This window comes from Hydra vulgaris, chromosome 06 (genome assembly GCF_038396675.1).
Source record: "Hydra vulgaris chromosome 06, alternate assembly HydraT2T_AEP".
Taxonomy (NCBI): domain Eukaryota; kingdom Metazoa; phylum Cnidaria; class Hydrozoa; order Anthoathecata; family Hydridae; genus Hydra; species Hydra vulgaris.
Genome location: NC_088925.1, coordinates 47,756,093 through 47,773,058, shown reverse-complemented (window position 1 = coordinate 47,773,058; position 16,966 = coordinate 47,756,093). Strand labels below are relative to the sequence as shown.

At 27.1% G+C, this 16,966-nt stretch overlaps 1 protein-coding gene and 1 long non-coding RNA gene across 3 annotated transcripts; one reads left to right on the top strand and one right to left on the bottom strand.

Annotated features, from left to right (window-relative positions):
• Window positions 1-475: 475 nt before the first annotated feature.
• On the top strand, window positions 476-3,329 carry LOC136081922 (uncharacterized). 2 transcript variants are annotated; one of them, XR_010639245.1, is made up of 5 exons: window positions 476-1,599; window positions 2,144-2,190; window positions 2,692-2,730; window positions 2,926-3,030; window positions 3,197-3,329. It is a non-coding gene; the product is annotated as an uncharacterized LOC136081922 (long non-coding RNA). The 2 variants fall into 2 exon arrangements; XR_010639244.1 differs by lacking the exon at window positions 3,197-3,329 and having other exon boundaries at window positions 2,926-3,090.
• Window positions 3,330-5,829: 2,500 nt separating this feature from the next.
• On the bottom strand, window positions 5,830-6,984 carry LOC136081456 (uncharacterized). Its single transcript, XM_065798770.1, has one exon. It carries the CDS (start codon window positions 6,982-6,984, stop codon window positions 5,830-5,832), a length of 1,155 nt encoding a protein of 384 aa, XP_065654842.1.
• Window positions 6,985-16,966: the final 9,982 nt, after the last annotated feature.

Below are 16,966 nucleotides of genomic sequence, written 5' to 3'. Positions count from 1 at the left end.
ATATACATATATATATATATATATATATATATATATATATATATATATATATATATATATATATATATATATATATATATATATATATATATATATATATATATATATATATATATATTTAAAAAATTTTAAAATGTATTCTCCAAGTAGAGTGCTCAATGTTCTTAAAAGAACAGAGCAATTATAAATTAGTAGAAAATCACTTGACAAAAATTTATCTCATTTAACACTGTGTTTCATCAATAAAGATTCATGATAAAATTATCATTTCTGATGAGTCTTTATTGATAAAACACAGTGGTTAATTTGATAATCACTTATACTCTACTTATACTCTAAATATAAAGTTGTTGTTTTTCACTTTTTCTGTTTTCTGTTTAAAACAAAACAAAAATTCAAACTTGTCTAATAATTCTTTCAAGGTAGTTCAAGTGATATCGAAGACTTGGATACATTTGTTACAGCAGGTATACAATTTATTCATATTTGTATATAATTTTTGATACACGTATTTGTGAATATTATATGTTATAAATTATATATATATATGTTAAAAATTATATTTATGTTAAATTTTGATACACATATTTGTATACAATTTTTGGTGTGTAAATATATGAGAAATGAAAGTGTTGTTCAATAAATATAGTCTTAATAAGGCATTAAGCTTGAACTCATAAAATTGGCAGTCAAAATAAAGGCAAAAAGTAAAGATTTTACTAAATGATGACTTAATAATAGATTTTTTATTTTTGGATCAGAATTTTTATGTTCGATAGATTCACAGGTGTAAGGTTGCAATACAATCTAATAACTTGCATGAAATTCTTTTTAAATTTCAAGTCTAGATGTGAGAGAAAGATCCCCGATACAGTCTACTTTATTTTGTGGTAATGTTTTTTTTATAACTGTTTGTAATAAAATAAGGATATAATTAAATGTTTAAAGGATTGAAACTGTTTACAAAGAAATGTATGATTGAAATAGCACTTCTCAGTTGCTATAATCTATTTATTCTGGTCAAGTAAGTATCTTACTTAAATTTATAATTCACAGATACATATTTATATAATATACTATTGAGTCGGGATAGCTCAGTTGTATAACGTGCTGCTATTATTGTGATCGAATAGCCTGTCGCAGCAGGATTGCAGATTTAAATCCCACCTTTGCCAGTTACTATTTAATTATGAAGGGAGTTTGTTTTATACAAATTTTAAGGTCCCTAGAGTTTATTAAATACTGTGTTCTTAAAAATATATTTTAGCATTTGTTTATTTATTGGGAGTTATTTAAACATCAGTTTGGAAACAAAATGGCGTGTAATATTTTAATGTAAATAAAATCTTTTGCAATATTTTATTTTTGAGTATTCAATTTTCAATACTTGAAGTCAAATAGTTTTGACTTCAAGTATTTAAAATCGACTTTTAGTCAAAGTAGATCACAACTTACTAAATGCTAAATCCATTAACATGTTTTTGTATTTCCGTTTATTTATTCAGAAAATCTTTGTAACAGAGATCTCCTTAGCCTAATGACAGAAGACAATTGCATGATCTTTTTAAAGCTTTTGTTTTAGCTTTTAATAGTTTGAAGGTAATCATAATCTATAATATTAATCATATATTTATTTCTAATTATTTCATCTTAAAATCATCTATTTAGATAATATTCAACTTTCCAGTATTATTTTTGTTTTTTAAGTAATGATCTTTTTAGGATAGTGACTATGTACTTGAAATTCTAGTGCCAGAATCTATTGTATTTATTTTTGCTAAAGCTAGTAATGTGTCAAGAATAAAGCTAATCTAAAATCTTTTGTTTTTCAATTTTTTATTCTAGTAAATAATTACTTAAATAATTAAATATTACTTATTAATATAATTAAATATTACTTATTAATATAATTAAATATTACTAATTTGTATAATTATATAAATAAGGGATTTTTTTAAATAACTTTTATTAAAATCATAACTATTTTTAATAATATTTTTGCGTATTCTTGATTTAGGCTGAATTAGCTCTTTGTACTTACATTTCTGAAAGGCAATACAAACTTTAATATTTTTATTTTATTTTTCTTTCAACTAATTTACCATTATTAGTTATTATTACACAATTATTAATTTTTTTTAAGAGATAAAAAGTGTTTCTGTAGCTCACCAGAATCAACTTGTGGAACTGGTAAGACTGTAAGACTGGTATTCAATCAATATATATATTTTATTTAATGTTTATAGCAACAAGGTATAGAAATAAGTTGTTTTTTATTATTATAATCCACCCAACCCTTGAAAATAAAAAAAACTGAAGTTGGCAAAAAGTTGCAGACCTCGATATGTTTTAGGTCATCATCAGGTCAGCAAAAACATTTATTGACTAGTTCCATCATAAAAAGTAGAAACCTAAAATGTTCGGAAATGTTTAGTAACCTCAAACGCTAAGTTCGGCAGTTCGGTTTGCATTGCCGAATGCCGACCCTAATTCCGAGGGCTGTACAGCAATACTTTCAAAATTTTAAAAATGTAAAAGAATTGAAATATTTAGCTTTAATGTAATAACATATTTAATAATAATATAATTAAAATAAAATATTTAGCTTTATATAATAAAATATTAGCATAATAAAATATTTAGCTTTAATGTAATAAGTATAACAATTTTATCTTTTTTTTTATCTTTTAGATGTAGATTTTTCAGTATCAATTTATTCAGAAAATCAATGTGAGAATTTTAAAGTCAAATTTATTAAAGCAATTCAATAAAATAGTTTTAGATATTAAATAATAAATTGTAAAATGTGTGTTCTTTAAATTTTAAAAATAAATGTTTATTATATATATATATATATATATATATATATATATATATATATATATATATATATATATATATTTTTTTTTTTTTTTTTTTTTTCAGAAATCCTTTAAAGATATTGGCAAATCAAATTCATCTATAAGTACTAAGGATTTAAAAACAGATCCGACTATAATCATTGATGTACCACTTGGATGTTCAGCAAGTGTGAGTTGGGTGTTTATATATATATATATATATATATATATATATATATATATATATATATATATATATATATATATATATATATATATATATATATATATATATATATATATATACATTAATTTTTTATGTTTTATTTATATTTTCAATATCGAAACCAATGTAGAAGATTGAAAAAGCTAAACTGACTTAGCCGATAGGATTAGTGGCAGAAATGGTTACGTTAACGTTCTTGATGTTTGCAGAAAATGTTGTATTTAATTTATTTTAATTTTAGAAATACATTATTATTAATAAAACCTATAAATTATTCGATTTCGTTTTTATAATTGAAATAAAACTTGATATTTAAATTTCTGATAAAATATTTTGACATCGTTACGTCATAGAAATATAGCTTACAATATACTATTGGAAAAAAAATAAAAAATACTGAAACATTTAGAAAATAATAAAATAATCAAACAAATAAATACTGAAACATTTAGAGAAATTAAATTTGGGCTCCTCATATTAGGTACAACATATTTTCCTTAAGTTGGTGAAAATGAATGTAAAATATAATTTTTTTTAATTGATGCATCAACTACAAAAAGTACTTCAATATAAATACAAGATAAAATGCGAAATTGAATTGCGGACCATTATTCTATAGGTATTTCATGTTGCAACAGCTTTTTTAGCCGTTTTTAAACAATAAACATGACTATAAACATGACTACGCTACTCCAACCAAAACCCTCAGTCGATGTATTTACATTTACCTGGATGCTCTCTCTAATAGTCAGTAAATGCATTTTCACTTAATAACATACATTACTAATATATTCATATTAATTTAAATTAATAATATAATCATGGTCCTTAAAATATGACATTTTAGTTTGCACAAAAGTTCGCATTTCACTAGTGTGTTCTTTGCATTTTGCCGATTTCCTTACATTCAACAAATATTAAAGAGACATAGGGAAGCACTTGCACCCTTGATCCGTAAGCACCTTTGATCCTAAAGCGTTATCTCCATTCCTGCAAAACCTTTTAAAGAGGGTTGTTAGCCATCGTCGAATAATTATTTTACAATGGAAACCTTACTTGCCTAAGTTGCAAATCGAGCTTTATTATTATTAATGATTTAGATAATACTAAAATTAGTATTATGTTGTTCTATTAGTCATTATAGAAATTGTGTTTCTGAATTTTCAAATAAAAATAAAATGCAAATCCTGAAAATGATTATTTTTTAAAAAGATATTATTTTTCAGTTTCTTGATTTTAATTCGGGGCGGGATTTACCATTCACTAACAAAGGCAGAGGCTGATCTTGCCTTTTTTTTATGTTTGAGATAACTTTTAGACATGGAGTAAACTCCAAACATTTTTATGGTTATACTTACATTAAATAACGATGCTTTGCAAATACTAAAATAAAAATAAATATTATACCCAAATAAATTTAGTCCCCCTACCCCATATGTGAGGGCAATTAGTTTGCAAAATATTTTTTATACTATTCTAAACTAATTTCAAATTTTAACAATTAATTTGAAATTTCATAAAATAATCTTTTAGCGTTCAAAAATTATAGCGAGATAAATATTGTAACCCTCTCAAATTGAGGGGGATTCAAACTTTTTATGGACATAATTTTTAAACGCTAAGAGATTATTGCATATAATTTAAAATTGATTGATGAATATGTTTTTAGTTAACAATAGAAAAAAAGTATTATGGTAATTTGTTACCTTCACATTTGAGGTTAGGGGAGGGGTGTTTTTTGGAGGCATTTTTTTTATCGGGCTCCAATAGTAATAAAAGGTGCTGTAACGACTATTGTCGCGGAGCATAAAATTTAAAATTTATACTTTAACAGCCGTTAACAAATGTTTATCTAGTCTACCTTTAAAAGAATTTACTGTCATTGCAGAAACCACTTTTTCAGGTAAAGCATTCCAATGAGGTTTCACTCTGTTCGTAAAAAAATTGTGTCTAATGGTTGTTTTTGGAAACTCTCTTTCAAATTTCATTGAATTACCTCTTAGACTTTGGGAAGAAGCTTTATAAAGCTCTTTATACCACAATATCTTATCAATACCAGTTGTTATTTTGAAAAACTCAACAAGATCATCTCTTGTACGTCTTGTTTCCAGAGTTGTGAGACACAACTTTGCCAATTTTTCAGTATAACTTAGTTGTTTTAGTTCAGGTGCTACCTTTGTTGCTTGTCTTTGAATTTTTCTAGGTCATTGATATTGTTTTTATTACCTGGACTCCACACTGGAACTGCAAATTCCAGGTGTGGTCTAACCAGCGATGAGCATAATTGCCTTACCAATTTAGTGTTAAGATAAGTAAAGCTTTTTCTTATTAAAGATTCAAGTAAAGCACAAAGAATCATAAAGATTCTTTGTGCTTTACTTGTAGCAGCTTAAACCTGATGATTCCATTTCATAGTGGATGAAACTATTACACCTAAGTCTAATTATTTTGTTGTCATTTTTAAAATAAAACTTTGATTGTCGTGTTTCATAGAGTAATTATAAATAATATTTTTTCTTCCAATGTGCATAACACTGCATTTGCTTATGTTAAAATCCAATAACCATACATTTGACCATTCAGTTAACAAATCAATATCATTTTGCATATTAATTAGATCATTATGTTCTTTTATAACAGATATGATTTTAGTATCATCAGCGTATAGTTTTGTAATTGAAGAGATACATTGGGGAAGATCATACGTAAACGAAAGAGAAGAGGACCCAATACAGAACCCTATGGCACACCGCTATAAATCTCTCACCAATCTGATACAGCTTCACTCATTACCACTCTTTGTTTTCTGTTCTTTTTTTTTAAAAAATCAATCCAATTTAAAATATTGCCTTTTATTCCATAGTTAGAAATTTTATATATAAGTCGATGGTGGGGCACCTTATCGAACGCCTTTGCAAAATCTAGGAATAATATATCAACTGGATAATCATCTTCAATTTCAGTTGTAATAATATCGAAAGTTTCTAAAAGGTTTGATAGGCATCCTTTATTTTGTACAAATCCATGTTGTTCAGGCTTTAACAGATTGTTTTCTGTTATATAAATTATCAGCTTTTTTCTAATTATTTTCTCTATTATCTTACATTGTATCGATATTAAAGAGATAGGTCTGTAGTTGAGCGGATCTTCCTTGCCTCCTTTTTTAAAAAGTGATGTAATGTTTGCAGATTTCCATAATTCTGGCATCTCTCCTGAATGAATCGATTTCTTGAGTATTAATGACAAAGGTTTGGATAATCCTTGTGCACAATGCTTTAGCACATAGGGACTGATGTTATCACAACCAAGTGACTTGTTTTCATTAAGTTCTAATAAATAATTATGTACAATATCTTCTTTTAGTTCTTGGTCCCAGTCACATTCAAATAATTGCATTGTTTTATTGATGAAATGTGGTAGATCATGATTTTCTTTGACAAATACTGATTGGAAACTACAATTTAGTAGATTAGCAATGACTTTTTTATCTGTTATTATTTTATTGTCACTAGTTTTAAGTGCTTGTAGTTTTGTATGTGTTTGATTTTTTTGTGCATATGCATAGAAAAGTTTTGGGTTATGTTTTACATCTTTTGCTAAGTTTATTTCATGATCAAGAGTAGATTTTTTAATTTGCTTTTTAATCATTTTATTAACTAGTTTGTATTCATTATTTAGGTTTGTATTTTTGAAGTTTGTAGCACGCACTCTGCACCATAGATTACGCTTTTTTCTAATTAGATTATTGATTTTTATGTTGATGCATGGATTTTGGATAGAACTAGTGGGTTTGAAGTGGTGAGGAATATATTGTTTGCAAGCTTTTTCATAAATTTTTAAAAAGTATTTATAACATTGGTTTGTATTTATTTTATCAAATATTTCATCCCAATTCACTTTATAAAACATGATATTCATTTCTTGGTATTTTCCTTTTCGAAAAATAAATCTCTTTTTGTTGAACTTTTTCTCACATGAATTGAGTATGTTAGTTTTCCATTTTAAGATGTAATGTCTTTTAGTAATTTGACCATCGCAATTTTATTACATAGTAATTTAATCATCACAATTTTTTGCAAAGCATCTTTAATTGACGTAAGTATAAACAAATAAATGTTTGGAGTTCCATGTATGGAAGCTATCTCTCCAACAAAAAACACGCTGGTTCAGCCCTTGCAGCAAGGGAGGGTCTGAGAGCTAAAAAATAATTAAAAAGCTTATTGAAATTAAGACTTTGTTATAGTTAAGATAAATCAATAACCTTTACACAATAGTCTAGTTAGTAAATTCTGCACTATATTATATCGATGTTATAAATAAATATCTTAATACTCGCCTTTGAAAAGTATATAGCTTATCCCCAAGTGGTGTGCGTGGGGTGACCTGGGGGATGGGGCTTACTACCTTGATTCTCACCCTCAACGCGCTCTTGATTGAAATCAAACTCAAATAATAAAAGTAAGAAAGTAAAATGCCTTAAACTTTATTTTTCTTATTTAAAACTAGTATTAAGATGCATGTATGTATGTAAGAATACGAAATGATCATTGTAAACTTATTTACATTTATTATAAACTTAAAATTGCTGAATTTGTTTATTTTGGAAAAACGCCCACAGAAGGATTTTCAAAAAACGTATTGGTTTGGTATAGATACTAGTGTAATAAACTATTTTTATTTATTTGAGATTTATTTTTTGAAAAAAAAGTATAAACAATTGTAAAATGTAAAAAAATATTTTAATTTCTTCTGTTTTGATTTTTCCATTAGTCAATTTCTTTTACCCAAAAAAACCCATTCCGCGGAGCATTCCTGCTTTTTTACGATGGAGTTTAGATTTTATAAAAGGAGTTTGATTAAAGAGAAAAAAAAGGAATTAAACCTAAACAATAAATTAGAAATTACGAACCTTTTCTATTCGTCCATTATCAAAAAATAAGTGAGTTCGGTAATGCAACCTGGATAGTTTCGGTATTGCAACAACTACTGTTTAAAACCCTAATTCCCCGCAAAAAAAATAATGTCAAAAGCAAAGTAAATGTTTTTTGGACATTCGACATGATATATATTACATCCATCCAGAAAAATAACTTTACAAATGTTTTTAAAAAAATTTTATGTAACGTTTATTTTCAAAATCAAAGTAGGAGATTGCACATTAATATATTATAGAAAGTTTACTTGAACTCAGAAACTTAAAATCGCCATGATGATATGAAAAACCTCAAAGTTTAGGTAAGTGGATTTTTTTCGTTTATAAAAAAGACATATCCGAATCATTTTTTGATGATCCCCATGCCTAAATCCTCTTTTTTAGATTTTTCGGTAATGCAACGCCTTTTTCGTTATGGGTCTTACCTGTAAGGTGTTTTTCTCAAAAAAATTTTTCGTAACTAACATATCTTAAAAATTTATATCTTTCTGATAAAAATTAAAAAATAAAAAAATAAAAAATCGCAAGCGATACGGGTAAATTCTAAAATCCTGTGTGCCGATGACAGCGTTACAATAGAGAACACAGAACCACATACTGATGATGATGATGATAATGATGATGATGAGTATGATGATAATGATGATGATGTAGAGATGATGATGGTGATGATGAGGACGATGAGATGATATATATACCTGTATATAAAATGTGTCATGACTTTTAAATAACAATAATATATTAATAAGGAATATCAATAGAAATGCAGCCCCGGTCACAAACCCGGCCCCGGTCAAATATCAACCCCGGTCGCTTACTAGTATGTTCATGGTTCCATGACCAGAGTATGTCTTTTTAAAGCAGCTGGCGGAGGGGAGCTGTTATCTCTGACATATTTTGGATGATTTGTTGCAGATAATTGAAATTGTATTTATTTTAGGTTGAATTTGATGTTTCTCTCACGAGCTCGTTGTAGAGTTTGTTGGAAAATTGTATTATGCTCTGCATCTGTTTTAGCTGCAATAATCAAGTCATCATGGATAGCCAGAGCATTAGGAATATCACCAAAGTTAATTTCAATCATCTCCTGTGCAGCATCCGTTGCGCACGATATGCAGAATGGCATGCGGTTGAATTTGTATCGGCCATAAGGAGTGTTAAATGTGCATAGGTCTGAGGAAGGTTCATCTAGTTTTATATGCCAATAGCAATCAGCCATGTCTATGACAGTGAAAACTTTGTTGTCACAAAGTTTGCTAGAGATTTCCTCTGTAGATAGAGTGGTTTTGTATTGTCTTAAAACAGGCTTGTTTAGTTCTTTCGGATCAATACATAATCTTAAGGATCCATCTTTTTTCTCTATTATGACCATTGAATATACCCAAGGTGTCGGTTTAGAAATTTTTGAGATAACTGTGGCTTTTACTAGACTGTCAAGTGTGTTTTTAAGTTTAGGTAGGACAGTCATTGGTACTTTTCTTGGTGCATGAATAACTGGGATTGCAATTTTAGCAACTGCGACATAATAGTTTCCTTTAACTAAACCAAGGCCGGTAAAAATGTCACCATAATGTTTTAAAATGTTAGCTTTATCAATTTCAACATCGTTAATGTTTAGTATTTCAAGAGCTTTGCAGGAACTTAGACCAAGAAGTGATTTTACATCAAAAAGAGATTGCAACAAAAAATTGGCATACTTGTAAAATGTTATTCTTTTTAACAGTCAGATTGCAAGTTCCTAGTACAGGAATATTGTTTCCACCATATGATTTTAGTCTAGTTATTGTTTTTTTGAGAGGAGGCCTTCCAGGAATTGAGTAGTAGACATTGTATGGAATGATGTTACACAGGGCTCCAGTATCTAATTTAAATGTTATTATTTTGTTATTGACTGTAATATTTATTGTTAAATCGTCAGTACATTCCATCGATGCTGCAACATGATGAATATATAACTCTGCAACGTCGAGGTTGACTTCCTTTTGATCAACTTAGTCTACACGATTAGTATTAAAGCGATTAGTTTCGGATCTGCATACTCAAGCAAAATGGTTTAGTTTTCTACATGCTGTGCATTTTAGGCCAAATGCTGGACAAAACGAGGTAGTATGTTGTGATCCACAGTAATAGCAAGATTTTTTGCAAACATCTATCAATCTTTAGGGAGTTGAAATTAGTTCTGTTTCCATGTTTGTTTAAAGAATCTGCCTGGATTGTATTTTTGAGGGTTTTTAATTGTGTTTTCGATGTTTCATATGCTCTCATAAAATTGATTGTTTTTTTCTAGAGTGAGCTCAGTGTCTCGAAGTAGTCGTTCTCTGACAGCTTTAGAGTCAATACCACAGATTATTCACGTATTAGGCTTTCTTAGAGGGCTCCAAACTCGCATGGTTAAGCTTTATTTCATAAATTGATCAAGAAGTCAGTAAATAGTCTGCTGTCTTGCATACCAATCATAATGAAGGAAAATGGCACATGAATATCTTCATTTTTGTCATTGACTCCTGAAACTATTTTATAAAGATTCCATCTCTGCTTCCATTTTCGCCAGTTTTTTGAAACATTGCCATTTAAATTCAGGGCCTCTAATGGTCTAAGTTGTTCCATTTTATTTTAAACACAGGTTTACTTCTGGTACCATGTAATATTCTAAGGATAATGTTAGATTAAGAATTGAATACAACATAAAGTTTAAGGCGTGTAGACCGCCATATTTATTTCAAGTAATAATAATAGTAACACAAGGTATGTGTGTATTATGCCGAACATGGATATTACACTAGGAAGGCTTGAATATGTATAATTATATTAGGATCTGCCCCCTATATTCTAAAAAAGATCTGTTCATATTATGAAAACTTTTTGTTGGTTCTCACAAGCAACTTTGTTAATTTTTATCAAAATTAACAAAGTTGCTTAATTTAAAAACATGACATACTTTTGGAAAACTTTTTTTTTATACAATATTAGGGACCTGTAAGTATTCAAAGGTCTTGTGCTCCCCCTAAATCCAAAAAAATTTTGAAAAAATTTAACAAAGTTGCTTGTGAGAACCAATAAAAAGTTCTCATAATATGAACAGATCTTTTTTAGAGTATAGGGGGCGGATGTCACACCCTAATATAAATATATATAAATATATTTTCCATTATATATATATATATATATATATATATATATATATATATATATATATATATATATATAAATATATATATATATATATATATATATTTTATATTAGTAAAAAATCACTTAACAAAAATTTTTTTCATTTTACACTGTGTTTCATCAACAAAGATTCATCAGAAATGAATGATCAAATTAATAAAACTTCAATTTATACCAAAAAATAAATTACAGGAAATCGCAAATGTCTTATAACTGCTATAAATTTTCACACATTTGTGGAATTTGCTGACACTATTATAAAAAGAATTATTTAGAAATGATTACTTATGCGTTTTTTAAAATGTCTTTTTAAAAAAGGTATTTAATGTAAATATTATTTGAACTCATTTATGTTTATAGTTTTTTAGGAAAAACTTATTTTCGTGCCTACATTTAGAAATTAATTCTAATTTTTTGGTTAATAAGCATTCTTGATTTGCATGTGAAATTATTTCAAATTTTTCTTGTAGGCATAGCATGCATTTTTTGGAAATATTGTTATATGCAGGCGCTGTTTTAAGGATGGACCAATTCAGTATAAAATCATCAATATTTTTACCTTTCAATTCCCATATATATTTTGACAGCATGGTGCCTTTTGAATATTTTTATTTTTGAAATTATTGCATATGATTGGCAAAACTTTTTTTTCCATTCACCCTCTCTTATGCCAATATATTGTTTATCAGGTACATTCTTAGAGGAAACAACACATTTATATACAACACTTTTTGATAAACAACTTCCACTCATTGGACAATTGTTTTTTTGTTTACAATTACAATTTTCTGTAGTTTTCCATTTAGGATTTCTTTTTTGTTTAACAAAGCATATATATATATATATATATATATATATATATATATATATATATATATATATATATATATATATATATATATATATATATATATATATATATATATATATATATATATATATATATATATATATATATATATATATATATATATATATATATATATATATACATATACATATATATGAAGAAACAATGTTTTTTTAAAGTTAATTTTGTTTACAAAATTAATGATAAAAATTGCATTCAAACATTGTAATAAAATGCACAAATTTTTAAGATAAAATACATTTTTAAAATATTTTTTCTTAATTTATATATAACGTATATAACGCTTTTTATTTAAAACAATCATTAAAATTTGTTACTTTATTTAAAAGTGTTTAGGATGGCATAAAAATATTTAATTTGAAAATTTATAAAACAACTAAAAAATTTTGATATGTTTTTGGCTTTATTAAGTTTAGGTATTTTTTAAAAAAGTTACTGAAGCGCATTCATTGTCATATATATATAAATTACTTAATGACATTTACATTAAAAAAAAAAAATACTTTTGAATTAAATTAAAATTTTACTTAGCATTCCCCTATAACATTTTAAAGTTACGTTACGTCTTAATCGGTTACAATTGGTAACAAGGTTACATTCTCTAACTTTTAATTAAATATTAAGTAAATAAACTTGATAATGCAGTAAATGTTTATATTGCCGTATTGCTAAAAATCATCTTTTATTTTATTTTTATTGTAAAATAGCTTCGTCTCAATTGGTTACTTTGTCACACAAAAAAAAAAAATTCTCAATTCGCAACGTTACGCCTCAATTAGTTTTTTTTTTAACTATGTAAAGTGTAACCAAATAAGACGTAACGTAACGTTACTAAATATAGATTCGAGACGTAACTAAACTACGTGACGTTAATGGATTTTCTTAACGTAACATTATGTCTTAATTGGTTACACTCTCACAAGTATCAAGATAGACGTAAGGTAACGTAAAATAAATTGAATTTGTGACGCGTTAAATTCGCGAAATAATTTTTAATTAATACGTAACATTACGTGACTCTAGGCTACATTAAAAATCATATATATAAGGAATTAGATTGCTTGTGGGTTAGTTTTTTTTTAAAAAAATTTTTTTATTACAATGGTCTGGACAAATGTATTCAGGGCATTTACAATATTATTAATTCAACAAATTTGTTAAATACTGTAATTCATTTATGGGTTATGGTATTCAACGATGCATTTGTCAAGACATAAGTAACTAAAAAAAGTTTTAGAAAAATATTTTTTTGTTAAAAATTCAAATCGCAAAGTTGCAATTAGTTAATTGCAACTTCGCGAATCGAAACGTTGCTTTCGTGACAAATTTGTTATAAAAAAAAATTAGAACTAATTTTTTGTATATAGCTAAAAGTTTAAAAAAATACCAGTATGGTTTTTTTTAACTTATAAATATTATTTAAAAAAAAACCATGACACTTATAATTATAACAGTGTACTTTTAATACGTGTAAACTAAGACGCAACATAACGTCAAAAAAATCTATAGGTATTTTAAATGCGTCTCACATTTAGATTATATAAAGTTACATTACGTTTTATTTGATCAAAAGCTTTTAAATTTATAAGTTTAGAAAATAATCTTTGTTAAATAAAACCCGCAAGCAATCCAATGTAATTATTATATAGGTATTGTGGTTTATTCTCCTCCGGCTAGTTGCCATACAGAGACCACCATACCAAGGCACGCAAAGACATGTTCAGCCCCCAAGAAGGAGCGTCATAACCGCTTTACGGCCGAGAGTAAAGTGAGTTTTGGAAGAACGAAGTTATTTTAGAGCAAAAAGATGGAAGTAATCGTGTTAGAAAGATAGCATAGAGTCAGCGGACAGGATTGCACATGATGTTAGATTGTGCAAATATAATTCAGCTATTTCATAAGAAACAGGAATTATTTGAGATGAATGTAATTATTATATATATACTTAATCCTTTTATATGAAAAAGATCTCAAATAATTCCTGTTTCTTATAAAGTAGCTAAATCAGATTGCTAGTGGGTTTGATTTAAAAGGAAACTTTTTTTAAGTCTTATAAACGGCGTAAATCGTTAATAAATTTGAAGACGGCATATTAAAACATTTTTAATACTCAAGTATTTTTTGCAACTTTTTTGATTAAAACTTAGATTTTAATGCGGTAGAAAAGTATTATTTTGAGGTACATGAAACAATACACAGTTGATGTATGAACACTCCATTGCGCCTGTACCTTATATTTATATCTGTAAATGGTGTAAATACGATTTGGGCGGGGGGGGGGGGTTAAGGGTCAATTATAAAAGAAAGAAGACACTAAACTAAAAAAAAGGTAGGTACGTTAAAAGCGTAGGTTCTTTTGTTGAGGTGGAGGGTACTAAAAAAAGCGTATATCAAAATTATAAAAGAAGACACTTAACTAAAAAAAAGGTAGGTACGTTAAAAGCGTAGATTCTTTTATTGAGGTGGAGGGTACTAAAAAGGCGAGGGGAAGATGGATTGAAATAAAAGCATACGTACTTAATGAACGACTCCTAACTAGAAATACATTTATACATATACAATTAGCAATGATAGTTAAAATTATGCTTGAATTTTTCGGCTTTTAAACTAGACATTAGGGGTGTTCAAAAATTTTTTTATTATAAAACGAAAATACACAAGAAACCCAATATGGAGCAAATATGAAGAAAATACAATTACAAAAAAAAAATTGTAAAAATATTGACATTTACCTTGTGCTCAAGCAGCAAAAAACCCCGGAAAATGCGCTAAATATTTTCTGAAAACAAAATTTCTTATGCGATAGTGACCGAAATTTTTTTTAGATTGTTATGTATTCCGGTTTTTTCATAAATGTTGTTTAAGTTAAAAAAAAAGATTTAGGAAAAAAATAACTATGGGCAAATACGCAATAAAGTTTTATTTTTTTGACTAAATTTTGCGAAACTTTATTTTATTTTAAACAACAAATACGAAAAAACCAGAATACACAATAATCTAAAAAAGAAATTGGACCATTATAATTACATTAAAATTTTTTTTTTTACAAAGTATTGAGATTTACCTTGCGCTCAAAGTCAATTATTTTGGGGACAATTTGGGGCATTTTTTAAGGTGTTTTGCCGCTAAATTTATTTATTTTGTCAAAAAAAATTATACTGTTGTGCTAATGTGATTTCAATAATTATATAATTGGATAAATGTTTTGTTTTTTTTATCGATTCTATTCCTTTTAGGATGTAGATTTTATTTTTATATTTTAAAGATTCTCTGCAGCTAAGATTGCAAAAACGCATTAACGTCCATAAAGTGGCAGAGGCGCTTGGGGATCAATTAAAACGAATGCCAATGCATGCAAAACAAGCAGTAATCAAGGCAGAAGCCAGACTAATAGGCGTACCTAGTCGGCACCAAAGAAGGCTAGTATTGCACCTGAATCTATTGGTAATGATAATTCTGACAGTAACGCCTTTGATGATATTTCGTTTACCAAAGACAGTAATTAGAGGCAAAATGTAGACAGATTATATTATTACTTTGTTAATTATTTTTTTCGTTATAATAAACTTTTGAATTAAATGCTTTTTTCTGATCGTCATTAATAAGTTTTATATGAAATTTGAAAAATATATGAGGAGGAGGGAGGAGGGTAATCAGGTGCAATCGATCCCCCTTTATTTGCAAATTCTCTTTATTTCAAACAACTTTTAAATTTAAAATTAAGAAAAATTTATATTTACTATTATAATCTGCCTTTTTTCTAAAAAATTTCACGTTACAGGTCCGTATATATATATATATATATATATATATATATATATATATATATATATATATATATATATATATATATATATATATATATATATATATATATATATATATATATATATATATATATACATATAAATATATATACAGACATATATACTAGTGCAACAATTCTTATGTTTTTATTACCCCACAATCAAAAATGTGTTTATAATGTGAATTTTGACAATCTCTTGCATCTGGCATGTTATTTTAAGTGTAATACGGTAAGCTTTTGTTACAATCAAGTAATATAAGAATTTTTATTAGTATTGCTGGTTGTTGTTTTAAGTTTTAGTGTGATTACTATTGTTGTAAAAGTATCTGTTTACCCCTTACACTTTAGACGAAGGTTTTGTTGTTTTATCTGAACTATTTCGGCTATAAGTGTAAGCTGTGACGAAAATGTAATCGCATATAATAATTCAAGATGTTGCAAATTGAAAGTCGCCGTAGGTGACCATGATCACACCTTATTAGGTCTAAATGTTACGTATTAATACGCTATACGTTATATCTCGGATACGTAAAAATTATATTTTTGCACGTAACGTTACGTTACAATGTTACGTATCATTACGTAAAATCTTACGTCTCGGTTACGTAAAAATAACGGACATTTTGCAGGTATTGTTACGTTACAATTTTACGTATCGTTACGTAAAATATTTCGTCTCGGTTACGTAAAAATAACGGACATTTTGCACGTAACGTAACGAATCTCGTTTACGTTACAATAAGTAATGTAACCTGAAAATGTTATAGGGGATTCTAGGATTTTTATGACTCAATTTATTTAATAACATTTTGAAACTTTATTTAAAAGTGTTGAGCGTAGTGTAAAAACATTTCATTAGAAAGTTTACAAAACATAGCAAAAAACCCTTTCAACTATATAATATCTATTGATAATTTTGATACAATGTATTTTTATAGTATACAACCAATTTCTCACTTTATTACCTTATACCATATTTCAGCACATTTTGAAATGTTTTTAAAATTTTAAATAGCTTTGGTCAAGTTGCCGTAAAAAAAATTGAATGCTTGGTCAGGAATAGCCTGCAAAGATACGCCTTTCCTGTTTAATTATTCCTGTTCACACTCAACTGTGC

What these genes read in the sequence shown, in the direction of transcription:
- LOC136081456 (XM_065798770.1), bottom strand. Translation starts at nt 6,984, where the DNA reads ATGAATATCATGTTTTATAAAGTGAATTGGGATGAAATATTTGATAAA.